At 39.7% G+C, this 16,162-nt stretch overlaps 3 protein-coding genes across 4 annotated transcripts in view; all 3 read left to right on the top strand.

Moving 5' to 3' along the window:
• Positions 1-1,371: 1,371 nt before the first annotated feature.
• wdr13 (WD repeat domain 13) lies at positions 1,372-5,545 on the top strand. The gene is made up of 10 exons (XM_056772983.1): positions 1,372-1,431; positions 1,751-1,828; positions 2,323-2,554; positions 2,879-2,988; positions 3,149-3,279; positions 3,487-3,794; positions 3,903-4,083; positions 4,236-4,377; positions 4,655-4,773; positions 4,921-5,545. The coding sequence occupies exons 2-10, from the start codon at positions 1,788-1,790 to the stop codon at positions 5,103-5,105; spliced, it is 1,449 nt and encodes a 482-aa protein (XP_056628961.1). The 5' UTR covers positions 1,372-1,431; positions 1,751-1,787; the 3' UTR covers positions 5,106-5,545.
• A 319-nt stretch (positions 5,546-5,864) lies between these two features.
• On the top strand, positions 5,865-8,960 carry asb6 (ankyrin repeat and SOCS box containing 6). Of its 2 annotated transcripts, none has more exons than XM_056772984.1 (7): positions 5,865-5,920; positions 6,174-6,316; positions 6,665-6,837; positions 6,936-7,042; positions 7,129-7,237; positions 7,418-7,504; positions 7,591-8,960. In XM_056772984.1, the coding sequence occupies exons 1-7, from the start codon at positions 5,888-5,890 to the stop codon at positions 8,319-8,321; spliced, it is 1,383 nt and encodes a 460-aa protein (XP_056628962.1). In that variant the 5' UTR covers positions 5,865-5,887; the 3' UTR covers positions 8,322-8,960. The 2 variants fall into 2 exon arrangements, with proteins under 2 accessions (XP_056628962.1, XP_056628963.1); XM_056772985.1 differs by lacking the exon at positions 5,865-5,920 and adding an exon at positions 5,925-5,977.
• Positions 8,961-9,419: 459 nt separating this feature from the next.
• The window catches only part of si:ch211-255g12.8 (NLR family CARD domain-containing protein 3), a 7,117-nt gene continuing 374 nt past the window's right edge, over positions 9,420-16,162 (top strand). Inside the window, 8 exon segments of the mRNA XM_056772981.1 lie at positions 9,420-9,426; positions 10,048-10,211; positions 10,383-12,175; positions 12,178-12,439; positions 12,804-12,977; positions 13,570-13,743; positions 13,871-13,917; positions 15,274-16,162. The exon segment at positions 15,274-16,162 is cut by the window's right edge and continues 374 nt beyond it. Coding sequence (XP_056628959.1) covers positions 10,090-10,211; positions 10,383-12,175; positions 12,178-12,439; positions 12,804-12,977; positions 13,570-13,743; positions 13,871-13,917; positions 15,274-15,794 — 3,093 coding nt within the window. The 5' untranslated portion in view covers positions 9,420-9,426; positions 10,048-10,089 and the 3' untranslated portion in view covers positions 15,795-16,162.

Raw genomic sequence — 16,162 nt, 5'->3', positions numbered from 1 at the left:
GCGCTCCAATGTCCTTGTGTCCTTTTAGTATAAGCAGTGCTGAGCGGCGGGCAGGGCTCTTATTTATGGCCCAGGCCCCTGAATGGCAACATGTGCTTCGGGAAAGAGCGGCTGAAACAAGCAAAGAGCTCCGTCAGCTTTGGCTCTGCGCTGGGCCTCTGCTGAGCTCTGGTGAAATCCTGTGACACATGTATCTTTTGTACAGTTAATCCTTTAATTTCGCTGAATAAGATAAATGGTTCCCTCTTGTAGGCTATAGCATTTCCCTCAACAGACATCCATATTTTTACTCAGATTTTGTATATTCCAGTTTTAAATTTTGAATGAAATGTACGTCCACAGACTCTGAACTAGTTCTAACAATAAACACAATGTTTTCTCTCAGATTTAGCTTTCATGAAACAGAGACCTAGAATTGAATAGATAGATACTATGAAGTCAAATAATATGTGCCAACCAGTGTTGGGTGTAACTAGTTACTAAGTAATTAGTTACTGTAATTTAATTACTTTTACATTGAAAAAGTAAAGTAAGGGATTACTCATATGTTTTCTGTAATTTAAATACAGTTACTTTTGATGTAATTAAACTAAATACTTTGCTAAATATATGCGTGTGCAATAGCGTAATTGACTTCAAAATTCAAAGTCTTACTTTAAAATCTCTGCTTTAATGTATAATTCTCACATTTGTAATACTTTGGTCAGTTAATAATATTATTTGAATGAATTCAATGTATATTCTTGAATCACTTAACTAATCAAGGTTGATGTAGGATATGGAAAGTAATTAGTTAAACTAAATCCTTTTGGACAGAGAAATTTGGACAGTAATCTAATTACACTATTGAATATGTAATAAGTAACTAGTAATTAATTACTTTTCAGAGTAACTTACCCAACACTGGTGCCAACCTACATATTTTATCTATTAAATAAATCATGCAGAATAGGCTATTCTGTAATAATATTTGTGATTCGTCTCACATGTACACAGCTCAGTCATACATTTTAAAAGTTATGACTTATTTTTGAATATGAACGTTAGTGTTAAACACTAACACATATGTTTACTGTTCATTAACTATATTATTGTTCAGTTATCTTTTCTATTATTTTATTAATTTGTTTGACTTCAGTGCACAAATATATATCAAAAATTGTATATGGAATCCTAGACACGCAAGTGCAGCGTTGTCAAGGTAACATTTGTTCGACTTCATGCTGCGCTGCGCAGATCGATTGGACTATGACATATAAGTACCGCGAGAGTAAACAGCTCACTATGCTTTCGATTTGGTCTCGCGGTACTTGTGATGTCTGCGCATCGCCGCATGAAGTCACGCAGCGCAGAGGCGTCTTTGATAGGCGGGTCGGTCACGTGATAGCCACAGTCCTGTCAGACAGAATGAACCGGTGAAAACGGCGCACGGTACGTGTCTTTAAACAGTCAAATGATACATTGACACTGAACTTTATCAAGTCAGATGTGTTAAGAAATAAAAACAAATACATTTTATAGCTGTTTTTTTTATCGGAACGTTTTCTTTGGTGTGTAATTCCGCATTTAAGGCTGTTGTTGTTGTTAGCTTATATGCTAGGCTGCGGCTAATGGATAAAATCGCTGAATGCTTTGAATAAATGTGTCGTTTATAAGATAACGGTATATGTCATATAAATGGCATCTGCGTGAAATATCGTGTTTGGTTTAGATTGCACAGTAACGTTAAAGCGTATGTTGTATTTTACAGACATTGTGTTTCCTGCATCTGTGTGTTTGTGGATCTCATGGCTGCTGTTTGGCAGCAGGTGTTGGCAGTGGACGCAAGGTGTGTGAAACTGCATGTATAATGTTTTTGTGTCCTAGTATACTGCATGAGAATGTACTGTATGTGTGACATGTGTCTGGATTTCAGTGCAATGGAACATAATTTCATAAACATCATGTTTAAAGAAAGGGTTGTAAAGTAGAAGACAAATGCTAACATACACAAGTGTGTGGGAGAAAGACACAAGTTCACAAATATGTCAAGAATATTTGGTTTCATATTTTGTAATAATGGAGTGACATTCATATTTTCAATGAGTGACATACAGGTCCAGAAACATTTTTGGGCCATTGTATTATCAAATCTGTACTTGATGCACTCACTGACATCCTCGGTAGATTTTCCAGACACAATTTGTGACAAAGTTGTAACCTTGTGAAAGAATCCTGTGCATTCAACAAAATGTGTGAACGTAAGCATTGTTTAACAGATGTCATGTTTTCTTTTTTCACTCCCTTCACTCATCTGTCTTTCTCTCTCTCTCTCTTCCTCAGGTACAATGCTTACCGCACACCTACGTTCCCCCAGTTCCGCACGCAGTACATCCGCCGGCGCAGCCAGCTGCTCCGCGAGAATGCCAAGTGTGGCTTTGAGCCGGGGCTGCGCAGGCAGTACCTGCGTCTGCGCAGTCAGTTGCTCGCCCTGCGTTACGGGCCTCTCTCAGAGCAGAGCAGCTTCAGAGCCAGCAGTGTGCGCAGTTCCCGCACCACACTGGATCGCATGGAGGTTAGGTCAACTCGAAAACAGGGATGAGGGCTTGAGAAAGTCACCGATTAGGAACTCTGGGCTGAAATAAGCCCTGCAAAATAAAAACAGGCAGAAGGCAAAATAGAACGTCTATATAATTCTCAATATAAATAGAAATCCAGATCCAGGTCAATGTGTTGTGTGAGAGCTGCAGTGCATGTGAATCGTGAGCTCTTTGTGCATGATGGGCTTCATGTGTTTGTTGTAGTGCTGAAAACTCTTCAGATCATTTCATCCATTTCTGCATCCTTACTTCCTCCCAGACCCTTGCTCTTTTTTATCTTTCTTCTCTGTCTTTTTGAGGACTTCGAGGAGGATCCCAGGGCTCAAGGTGCCAGAGGTCACCGAAGATCAGTAAGCCGAGGTTCTTACCAGCTGCAAGCCCAGATGAACAGAGCAGTGTACGATGAAAGGTAAAAAACTGAATCTGGCTGTTATCAGTGTTTAAAGTCAAATTTGTTAGCATGTTGTAGGTGGTTGCTTTGAGCTTGCTGAGGTGCACTGAGTGGTCATTATTGTGTCTTTTGGTTGCCTTAAGAAAGACTTGAAGTTTGTTGATATTTCATGTTCCAGGCCTCCAGGTAGTCTGGTGCCCACCTCAGTGGCAGAAGCCAGTCGTGCCATGGCAGGTGACACCACCCTTAGTGAGAACTACGCATTTGCTGGCATGTATCACATCTTTGATCAGCATGTCGACTCAGCTGGTGAGGGTGCCATTGATTACACAACTCATTTCCATACGATTACAAATATCCACTGTTGATATAAGATGCTGCCTGGTGCTATTCGTTTTCCTGCGTTTAATCTTGGCATAATCACCTGCAGTATTTTTTTCAACAAGGTTTTATTGATGTTTTACCCAGATTTGGACTAACATCTTATTTTTACTCTCTACTATTTTATATTCTTAGTTCCGCGGCTGCAGTTTGCCAATGATGACAAGCACCTCCTTGCCTGCTGCTCATTGGATGGAACGTTGTCAATCATGACACTTTCCCCACCTCCACCGATTGTAAAGGTGATGCTGAAGGGTCACGCCGGGCCCGTCACTGACTTTGCCTGGTCGCTAAGCAATGACATCATTGTTTCCACTTCAAAAGACGGCACACTGCGTATTTGGAACACAGAGGACGGGCGCTGTATCCGAGAGGTTGTTGACCCGGAAGGAAGCGAACTCCTGTGCTGTACTTTTCAGCCCATGAACAACAACCTCACTGTGGTAAAGCACTAACAACATATTATTGGTTCTTACTTTATTACATTTGTCTCTATCATGTTTGTTGCAGGTCTTACAGTTTAACAAATGTGTCCTTTGTTGCGTTCATAGGTTGGTAACAGTAAACACCTCCTGCAGGTGGTGAACATCTCCACTGGGAAGAAGGTAAAGGGAGGGTCCAGTAAACTCACCGGTCAAGTTCTCTCGCTCTCATTTGATGCTCCAGGGAGAATCTTGTGGGCTGGTGATGACAGGGGAAGCATTTTCTCCTTCCTCTTTGACATGGCCACAGGTATGGAGATACTGTCATATGGGCCTTATGGAATCAGTATTTTTGTTAGGCTTGGTAGAATATGTTAAACAGTGTTTTATGTATCATCGGTAATGAAGTATATGCAAGGATTTTGCTTTTCAGTATGTGAAGTTGAGGTTTCTCTTCCATAGGAAAACTGACAAAAGCTAAAAGGCTGGTAGTAAATGAAGGCAGCTCAATCTCCAGCATCTCCGCACGCTCCTGGATCAGCCGAGAGGCACGGGACCCATCCCTGCTCATCAATGCCTGTGTTAACAAAGTTCTGTTGTACAGGTCAGAAGCATTTTTACTAAATGATATGTAGTCAAATGAATAATGGGCATACTACAATACTTTTTGGTCAATAATATTAGTTTGGAAAATTGTTAAATTATAAAAATCCATGTCTCCAGCCATAAAATGACAAAATGATGCATTGTTGTCACTGTGACAACCATCTCAATTTCAACAGTGATGGGATTGTCGGTCCAAAATCTTTGTACATTGGACGATGGTTAGAGGTTGTCAATTACTGATGATCTATTGATGAATGTGGAATGGGTTTTCACAGGGTTGTGGATAATGAGGGGACTTTACAACTAAAGAGGAGTTTCCCCATCCAACATGGATCTCAACAGCTACACAGCATCTTCTGTCCCCTTATGTCCTTCAGACAGGGAGCTTGTGTTGGTAAGACTAATCTAAAATAAGTGTTTGAAGAAACATTTGTTTAATTGCTCTGTTTATGTTTACATACACTTAACAACAGAAAATACCCAGCTTTGTCGGTTTTAAACAAAGTCAAATTAAATCTTTATTACGCTTTCTCTTATGTAGTCACTGGCAGCGAGGACGCTTGCGTCTACTTTTTTGATGTGGAGCGCAACACTAAGGCTATCGTTAATAAGCTGCAGGGCCACAGCGGGCCCGTGCTGGATGTCAGCTTTAACTGCGACGAAAGCCTTCTGGCCTCATCTGACGCCACTGGAATGGTGATCATCTGGAGACGAGAGCAGAAGTAACCACAGCAACTCCAAGCTTTCGCTACAGCATCTTACATGCGGGCTGACTTGAATCATGTGCAATTAAACAACAGATCTCTACTGTAAATGTAAAAATTACTGTTGTAATGGTGTATTCGATGCGTCTGAACTAACTCTGAAGGGACCACGTGCTCTGTTATCTTTGTTTTGGGACTGACTTTACTATTTTTGTTGGTTTAGGATGTGATGCTTGTTTGTGACTATGTGGACCTCATCAGTGCTTGGGAGCCTAAATGTTTAACTTAAATGGGAGATGGGGTTAATGTAATACTTTGTTTGCCTTGTGTGACTTTGTAAACCGTATGAATGAGAGCGTTTGAGGCAATAGAAAATGTCACTGAAATGTATTTGCTTGCACAATAACACTACTGTATTTATGCCTTGTCCAAATCCAATAAATATCACACTAACTAAATATACTTACACCGCATTTAGTTTTTTGCATTTCTTAACTATCAGCATTTGTTGCATTTAAGGAGCTTTGCCAGATGGGCAAGATGGCAAATTGCAAAATCTTGTTTTAACATGCATTGTCATTTTGAAGGGAATCCCAACACTTTGATTAATTCCTTTTATTTAAAATACTGTAATTAATAACACGATATACAGATAGTTCTGTAATTCTATTACATTAATATAATTTAAATACTCTTCACGAAAGTGCGTAAGCGTTTCACGCGAAGTTCACTTAAACTGGCTTTTATTCTGAAAAAAGAAACTAATAAAAGTCCCACTGTAGCAACGTTCGCTCTGTTTGAAACATGTGGGAGGAGCTGCTTCCGGTTCTACAGTGGGTAAGCTAAATGCATAACGTGCTATATTTTGGATTTGTGGTCCATCTGATAAACTAGGTCTGTTTTCTTTTGCATTAATGTAAATTATTTGAAAGCTTTAAATCAACATGACCGTTGTTTCTTTTCTAATAAATGTGATAGTTGTACAGTGTTGTGTGTCTCGTAGGTTGTGCACGCGCTACAGAGCTATTTGATAATATTGTTTTGCTTTGTCGAAGACTGATGTTTTGAACGAATATATAATTATTTTAAGCGTGAAGAGACGGTGTGTCAGCGGGGGGAAAACATGCCATTTTTACACGGCTTCAGGAGGATCGTATATGAGTATCAGCCTTTGGTGGACGCTGTGATGTGTGTGCTGGGGACAGAGGATGTAGATTCACATTCACAGAGCAGGTAAACATCCAAGCATCCTATAAATCACTACAAATATATAATTCAGCACCTCAGTCTCATTAAAAACACTAAGGTTATCCTGACCAAAACAAATTGTAGTTTCCATCATCTGAACCATAATCTGTTTACCAATAAACATCTTTTTGTTATTTGTAAATTAGTGAGTTTATTACATTAGCATGTATTAATGTCAGATAACATCCCGCTGCAAAAACCTCTGAGAAATAACATTTAAATTGAATGGTGGATACCATTGTTTTCATTAGGAGTCTCTATGTAGTCTGTTGGATGAGGTATTCTACTCTGCTGTTTGTGTTTTATGTGTTAATTATACGTTTCATATTACAGGCAAGGTGATGATGAAAGCATCTGTAGGGATCTTGCGGAGCTTCTAGATAAAGAGTCTCAGTCTCCGGTCTTCATTGAGGGAATCAGTTGCTCTCTGTTTAAAGTGGCTGAACTCGGGTTGGTCAGTGCAGCAGAAGTGCTCTTGCGTCATGGGGCGGACCTTAACTTTGAGGGTACACGCATGACATTTTACATGATTACAAAAAATTGCTTATAACTTTAAGATCATAATGGAAACATCAGACATTTGGCTTGGTTGTTTTTTTTACAGACCCTGTATCATACTACAACCCTTTGCACATTGCAGTGATGAGGAACAAACCTGACATGGTTCAGATGTTGCTGGGTCAAGGGGCTGAAATTGATAAGAGGGACAGGGTGAGAGCAACTTGCCGTGTGATATTCCTTCAAATCTTTTGCGACGCTTTTAAAAAAGAACACAATCTGTTTTTCTTAACTAACAGATTCATGAAAGCAGTCCTCTTGACTTGGCCAGTGAGGAGGAAGAGAGGCTACCATGTTTGCGTGTTCTTCTGGACCTGGGGGCTGACGTAAATGCAAAAGACAAGAATGGTATTTCAACAAATAAATTACAAATACTTTACAATAAAGTCTGGATGCACAAAATTAGCTCTGCCAAGTGAAAAATGTTTAGACACTAACCTATTCATTCTTTTTTAAATGTACTTAAAATTCTGTTTTTTGTTTAGATAATTCTCTATATAAGATGTTTAATAACTTGTTCTTTGGCAGGAAAAACTGCGCTGCTCCATGCTCTGGCCATCAGCGATGGTCTCACGGTCAACAACACAAACAATATACAACTGCTTCTAGAAAGAGGTGCTTTACTGCACTAAAGCAGATCTTCTTTGGTATTTATGTTTATATATTTTTACAGTGTTGATGCTGATATTTGTCCTGTGCAGGTGCAGACGTGAACGCCGCTACACACGATGGCGAGTCCTCCATGTCCTCGCTGACCTTCTTGGTAAAGGAAGCACTAGACAGCAGTCCGGAGGACGGCAAGGAGATCAGGCACTTCTGTACCCATGTGGCACATCTCCTCCTTAGCCACGGTGCCGACCCCAGCTGCTGTTTGAATGCTGCTGATGGAGAAGTGTGGGAACCCTCCTTAACCTACACCAGCCTGGAGAACTTTGATCTCTTTTTTCCCCTGGCTGCCCTTCTGCTCCAGCACGGTGCTTCTTTCTTCTGCTCTCACCACAGCGCCTCCTACTGGACGGGTCAGCGACTGATATTCACTCGTCTTGCTGAGGTACTGCGTGAATCTTCAGACGATGTTGACGTGGCTGATCTCTTTGCTAAAGCTGAAGCGCTGTTGGATCTGGCCAGGATCTGCTCACCCGTCTTACCTCCTCTATTCCCTCAATCCGAAGTCCCTGTGCTGGAACAAGTCTCCGCCCATCAGTCCCTCCTGGAGCTCTACAGCAAACTGAAGGACCAGGAGAGCCAGCCGCTGCCACTGAGGTGCCTTTGTAGAAGACTTATCCATCACTGTCTGCGACCCTGGCCCTTTGAAGAGAAGGTGAAAGCCCTTCCACTGCCAGACAGACTGAAGGTGTTATTGCTCCCAGAGCAGAGCTGGACAGACACACCTGGCTGGGACGCCTTCAGATATGGCAATTCACTGCTCTGAGAAGTGATAAAACAAGTAGTGTTTCTCTGGTTGTATATATTTAATAATTAATTAATGAATTATTAACAAACAGATCAAAGATTACAGGAGCTCAGTACCTGCCTACTAGTCTCAACGACACAAATTTCACTTACTCCGTGTACCAGACCCAAACTAACACATGTCTACACCGGACGCGGCCGCGACTTGACACGGTTTGTTCTAATCCGATTCGGTGTAGACACGGTGTAACACTGACCAACAAGATACAACATTATCTTGGTGATAAGTAGTGTTCTCTTTGCCAAAATGTTCTTTTTTTAGTTTTGTGGTTTCTTGAATACTTTCTGTATGAAAAGCTATTGTGTGTTTACAATTGTGCCACTGCCACAAGTCTGTTGCTGTTTAAGTCTTTAATTTTGAGTTTACAGTATCCGTGAATCATGTACATAACTGTGCCTTAACAAGACCAGCTTTGTAGGGGTAAAAATGAAGAAACATTTGATTCTCTCACATTGTGCAATGTATTTGTCATGTAAACAACATGTTGAATAACAAAACCATTTAAACACTCCTGATTTGCAATAATACTTCTCTACGGGATGTTATGTGTTTATGTATTTCACACACACTAAACTGGAAGTTGGATTTCTGTCATAAGCTTTGTTGTGTGCTCTCTTTAGTACATATTACGTTTTTTTTCAGAATGGGTGGATTTATGTCCAGTGTGTGTGCTGGAGGGCAATAAGGAGACAGCTTTCAGAGAAATAATTCACCATGTCAGTTTTCTTGGAAGGTTACGCAACTCCTAGAAATGAAAAACAGAAATATAATTAAATTTTTAAATATCAACTGCATTTTATTACTGTAACCTTAGGTACCTTAAACTCAAATAAATATACACAAAATAGTATATCCTTACGTTAGTAAATAATAAATGCGAATGTACAGAAACTTGGATAACCTGGATAATTGATTAGTTTATAATGGAAATAGCTGCCAGGGGGCGTGGCATGTATGGTCGCCTAGTAACATGCCCCCCCCAAAAGAGGTGAATAAACATGTTGAAACTGTCATCACCTGTAACTGAAAGTAACTTGAACGTTTGCAGGACCGAGATGAAAAGGTAAGAATAGTCAACAACTGCGTTGTAATTTTAAGAATGTTCATATCTTGAATATCAAGTTGGTCTAATTTTAACGATTTATAACATCATGCACACCTCAGGTATATTTTGGGCGATAGATTTATTAAAAAGCAGTTTATTGTTATCTGATATGACCTTTGGTGTGACGCACCCAAGTCAAAATATACTTTAAATAAACAAAAGCGATAATAAAGTTTGTCCTGCGTGCTGGTTGGTGAGGTTTAAAGGGATAGTTCACCAAAAAAATGAAAATGTATCATTATTTATTCGCCTTCGAGTTGTTCCAAATCTGCTTACATTTCTTTGTTCTGATGAACACAGAGAAAGATATTTAGAAGAATGCTTGTCACCAAACATATCTCAACACCAATTGACTACCATAGTAGATGTAGATACATTTGTCTCTTTGATTGTGAATTGTTTGCTGTCTTTACTTCCGGTTAAACAAGCTTCTTACATTTTTTGTTATAAAAGGTTGTGTTTTAATTTCACTTTATTGTAAACAAATACAGTGACGATAAACCGTTATTTTAAAATAACTTAAAAACACTATTGTGTTTAACGTGAAGATAACACACAGGTGGCATACAACTTTTGCAGAATGTATATCACCGTATTTGTGACTGCAGAATTTCGAAAGCCATGGAAAAAAAAGAGAAAGTGAAAACTGCATCTCCAGGACCCAGCTGTGTGTCTATGAGGAGTACAAACTCCATGTTCTCACCTCCTGAATTGAGTGTTGATACCATGACCTCTGACCTCAGGTTAGACAGGGAACTGTGGTTCATTTAAATTTGCTTTGGATTTATCTGAGGAATTCATTCATATACATATAAGTAATTCAATAAAGGATGATTCTAATACAATAGTGACATGTTTAGTGTTTGTATCATAAATATCTCTTTGATTATTAAAATGATGTTATTTCTCTTCAGTGAAAATGAACCGATTCAAGTTCAGTCAAAATGTGGAGTCTGTAAGGAGGTGTTAAGAGATCCGGTCAGTATCACCCGTGGACACCGTTTTTGCCGACCTTGCATCAGCCATTATTGGGACCACTCCAGTCATTCTGGAGACTTTGGGTGTCCGAGACATAGAAGACCTAAAACCCGACCCGTTCTATACACTCGCGGAGACATAGGAGCATCCAGGTCCGCTCAGTGCTGTATAGAACCAGCTGGAGACCTTCAGCAGGGCCCTTGCCGACCAGTGGATGATGTTCTGCAGAGAGTTAAAGACCAACACAAAACCAGCATGAGGGACAAGTATGGGAGTTTATTTGAGGGAATCAAACGGCAAGAAAATCAAACACCCCTGAACAGAATTTACACACCGCTGTACATCATAAAGGGAGAGAGTAAAGGAGTGAACGATGAACACGAGGTTTTACAGATGGAGAAAAGTTACAAGACACGTCATATCTCTCCGGTCAACTGCAATGACGTCTTCAAACCTCTACCCGAAACTGACTGTGAGAGAAATGAAAAGATAATGACGGTTCTTACCAAAGGCATCGCCGGGATTGGAAAAACCGTCTCTGTGCAGAAGTTCATTCTGGATTGGGCCGAGGGAACAGCCAATCAGGATGTTGATTTCATATTTGTGCTTCCATTCCGAGAGTTGAATTTGGTTAGAGATGATCGGTACAGTCTTCACAGACTTCTGCTGGACTTTCATCCTGAACTTCAAGAGCAGGCCTCAAAGATTTATGATGAGTGTAATGTTGTGTTCATCTTTGATGGTCTGGACGAAAGCAGAATAACAGCGATGTTTGCAGACAGTGAGAAAGTTTCTGATGTGACTGAGACTTCGTCACTCAGTGTGTTGATGTCATGCCTGATCAATGGAGATCTGCTTCCCTCTGCTCTCATCTGGATCACCTCCAGACCAGCGGCAGCCAATCAGATCCCTTCTAAATACATTGACCGTGTGACAGAAATCCAGGGATTCAATGATCCTCAAAAGAAGGAATACTTCAGGAAGCGAATCGGAGATCAACGTGTGTTCATAAGAATCATGTCACACATTAGAAGAGCGAGGAGCCTCCACATCATATGTCACATACCGGTCTTCTGCTGGATCTCGTCCACTGTGCTCCAGAAGATCCTGACACAAGAACAGGGCGAAGAGAGTCCCAAAACTCTGACTGAAATGTACATCCACTTCCTGCTCATTCAGATCAATAGGAGGAACCAGAAGTACGGCGAAAAAGATGTGAGAGATCCAGAGGAAGGTTTACAATCCAACCGAGAAGTGATTGTGAAACTGTCTGAACTGGCTTATCAACAGCTGATGAAAGGAAACGTCATGTTCTATGAGGAAGACCTGAGAGAGTGTGGCATAGACATCACTGATGCCTCTGTGTATTCTGGGATGTGTACTGAGATCTTTAAGGAGGAATCTGTGATTTATGAGAGGAAACTTTACTGCTTCATACACTTGAGCTTTCAAGGGTTTCTCGCTGCGTTTTATGTTTTTTATTGTTTTGCAAAAAGGACTTCCGAGGCTCTGAAAGTGTTTGATTTACTTGCCAATCTCCACAAGGGTGTGATTGACGCCGCCCTTCAGAGCGAGAATGGACATCTGGATCTCTTCCTGCGATTTCTGCTGGGCATCTCACTGGAGTCCAATCAGAATCTTTTAAAGGGTGTCCTGACACACACGGAGAACAGCGCAGAGAGCATCCAGAAAAGCACCGCTTACATCAAAGACAAAATCAAAAACGAACACGTTTTTCAGCCGGCAGATCCGTCAACCTGTACCTCTGTCTGCTTGAACTGAACGATCAGAGTCTGTCGACAGAGATTGTGGAGTTTCTGAAATCGGAGAAACACAGCGAGAATAAACTCTCCGCTTCACATTGCTCAACGATAGCGTACATGCTTCAGGTGTTAGAGAACGTGCTGGAGGAGCTGGACCTTATGAAATACGACACATCACAGGAAGGGAGATTGAGGCTTTTACCAGCTGTGACGAACTGCAGAAAAGCTCTGTGAGTATATACATAGAGACGACATTAGATTACAGTTCAGATTTTAAATTGTGGTCGGAAGATCGGAAGTGAAACCCTGTATTATTGCAGGCAAGTATATAGTTAAACACCCATGATGAATTATAGTCTTTGGTATATTATGGTAAAATAAGAGTTACGATACCACACTTGGCCTGTTATAGAATATCTTGTATTGCTGAAAGTAATTATAGGAGCTTGATGAAAAATGATCATTTAAACAAAAAGTCCCCTGACGGATTTAGAGGGTTTGGTATGTGAACTTTTCCATTGTTTGTTGTGAGTATCTCTTTCAGCCGTCCGTAAAATGGAAAATGTGAAAGTGAAAGCGTCTCTTCTCTTTCAGTCTTGCAGGCTGTGATCTCAATGCTCAGTGTTGTGAAATTGTGGCTTCAGCTCTACAACCATCAGATTCTCCTCTGAGAGAGCTTGACTTGAGTATCAATGACCTTAAAGATTCAGGAGTGAAGATCATCTCTGACGTTCTGAAGAGTCCAAAGTGTAGATTAGAGATACTGAGGTGTGTAAAGGCTAATTTACACAAATCTGACAAATGCCAACACTCACTGATGTCCTCCTGGTGTAGCACCATTCTTTTGTTAACGAAACGTTAAATAAATATTATAAAACGGTCAGTACTGGTCCATGATTCTGATTGGCTGAGCCGAGATCTAGGCCACATGATATAGCATAAATATATACAGATATTTTCTTCTGTATATACATTTACATTTACATTTAGGCATTTGGCAGACGCTTTTATCCAAAGCAACTTACATTGCTTTATCCTATACATTTTACATAGGTATTTGCAATTCCCTAGGATCGAACCCACAACCTTGCGTTGTTAACGCAATGCTCTTACCACTGAGCTACAGGAAGGCTATATCTAATATTTATTTGTATTATATATCTAAAATAACCTCCCCCCCATGCACCTAGAATTGCGTTTTTTAAAGGTTAGACGTCACATTTGATGTAGACATGTTGTAATTTGTTCAGAAAGAAAACAGTCAACATGAATGCTTCTTATCGTATTTGACATCCCTGACGCGTGTGCAATTTTTAAGTGCAGAAGAACGATGAATTGTGCAGCCTTGTTTTCTGTGTAGATTGTCTGGCTGTATGGTGACAGAGGAAGGATGTTGTTATCTGGCTTCAGCTCTGAGTTCAAACCCCTCACACATGATAGAACTGGACCTGAGCTATAATCCCCCCGGACCTTCAGGAGTTCAGCTGCTCCTTGATAGACTCCATGATCCAAACTGCACACTAAACAAACTCAAGTATGTGTTTTGAATATGTTTTATTTCAGGGAATTAAATGTGTATATTAGAAGCACAGGACTAGACCTGCACTGCTTGTATAATCTCAATCTATAGTAAAAACATATGTTTTTTTGTTTCCATTTAGTTTAGACCACGCAGGAAGTTCTAGGATGATACTAGGATTACAAAAATGTAGGTTTTCTGTTTTTTAAACGCACATACCTATTTAACGTAACAAGGTTTAAGGACACTTCTCATGATTTTCAAAAGACGTGCCAATGTTTAAAATAAATTTAGTTGACTCGACAAAATTGTGCAAATGTTCACTTAATGACAAAACTATAAATAAATATTGATAATATAGTATATTTAAAAAATATATATTTGAGTGTACAGTCATTACACCATTAATGCAATTTTCTCAGACAGGGTCTTGCGTCAGACCTAAAGGGGTGTAGTTTTTTTCATAAACAAGTGTGCATTAACATGCCACATGGCAGTAATTTTAGACAAATAAATAAATAAAATGATTTCAACTCAGATAAATATATTATGATCTTTATTATGTTGGAAAGAGACTTGTTCAACTGTACAATTCAGTGGTCATTTTAACAATTTTTTAAAAGTTTGATAAAATAAACCATATATTGTGCCAAATAATTCATCTTATAATATTCACAGAGAAACATTTAAATAACTGTGATGGTTAAAATATTTACATTACATGTAAAGGGAACATGAAACATTTTTTTTTTTTTTTTTGGGGTTAATCTAGAAAGACAAAATCAGTGTTCACAACTGTTACTCTGATTTATAAAAAAGATATTTAGATCTGTCAAATCAGATTCATATCAGTTTTATTTTGGCTTCAACCCATGTTATGTAAAGTAACCTGCAATGTTATGTTTCAAACAGAGATGGCAATAGAGAGGCAGTTTACATCAGTCATTCCAAACTAACATTTTAAATAGTTTAAAACAGGGATTCTCAACCTTTTTGACCCCAAGACCCCCACTATATTCAATAAAGCCCCCCCCTGCTCACAAAGCCTCAATTTCTACCCAATTAAACATTGCAGAGCTTGATATTAACTGGAAAAGTTGGTCACACTTCAGTATAGGGTACAATTCTCTGGATTAACAAACCATTAACTTTGACTTTTCCCCAATTAACTCTTAATTTGCTGCTTGATAATAGTTTGTAAGGTAGTTATTAGGTTTAGTTATTGGATTGGATCAGGGATGTAAAGTCTGGTCATGCAGAATATGTGCTTTTTAACTACTAACAAACAGCCAGTATGCTAATAGTAGGCATGCTAATAACAACTAGTTAATAGTGAGAATTGCCCCCTATACTGAGGTGTTACCAAAAAGTTTTTAAAATGTATTTCAATGCAAATTTTGTTTTATTTAAAATAATTTGTCATTCTGAGGACCCCTTGAAAATCAGCTGGGGGCCCCTGTTGAGAACCACTGGTCTAAAATATTTCAATGACAGAGGGCCACCACTGACCACTCAGAGTCCTATAATAATACCTTTTGTGTCTAGATAACGTCCATCTTACACTGGATCCGAACACGGCAAACACTCGTCTCGTTCTGTGCGAGGAAAAGAGAACAGTGATGTGTATAGACGGGGAGCAGTCATATCCTGATCATCCGGACAGATTTGATCACTTTGAGCAGGTTATGTGTAAAGAGCGTCTGTCAGGACGCTGTTACTGGGAAACGGAATGGACTGGAGGGGCTTGTATAGCGGTGACGTATAAAGGAATAAAAAAGAAAGGAGGATGCGATTGTAAATTCGGATGGAATGACAAGTCTTGGAGTCTTTTTGGTACTGTTGACCGATTCCAGGCTTGGCATAATAGTAGATCCACAGACATAGATGTCCAGTCAGCCCAGATAAACAGAGTTGGAGTGTATCTGGACGAGCCGGCCGGCATTCTGTCCTACTACAGTGTCTCTGACTCGCACACACTCGCACACCTACACACGTTCCACACCACGTTCCTTGAGCCCCTCTATGCTGGCTTGCCAGTTTATGCTTCCATGTCTTTGTCATGTTAAAAACAGCCTTTATTAATAACAACAGAGATGTCACTTCCTTTCAATTTTAAAAACATACTTCATAATAACATTACTGGTGTGTCTCTTGAGACTAAACAATCACACTGATAAACTGTATTTTAAGATGTGTCAGTGCAAGTTGTTTTCAATCAAGACACATTTAAATTGGTCTGGCACTAGGTTTAAAGGGTTACTTTTCCCAAAATGGAAAATTCAGTCATCATTTACCAGATTTTGCACCCCTGTTGACTACCATAGTGGGAAAAATATATATATATTTTTCTGAAGACGTAGGACAGCAAACTGTTCTGGGGCACTTTTGACTCCCATTGAATTTTTATCCTAATATGGTAGTCAACAGTGGGTGT

The sequence above is a fragment of the Triplophysa dalaica genome, chromosome 18 (genome assembly GCF_015846415.1).
Source record: "Triplophysa dalaica isolate WHDGS20190420 chromosome 18, ASM1584641v1, whole genome shotgun sequence".
Classification (NCBI taxonomy): domain Eukaryota; kingdom Metazoa; phylum Chordata; class Actinopteri; order Cypriniformes; family Nemacheilidae; genus Triplophysa; species Triplophysa dalaica.
The sequence above is the reverse complement of the archived record's forward strand: the minus strand, read 5'-3'. Positions and strand labels throughout refer to the sequence as shown.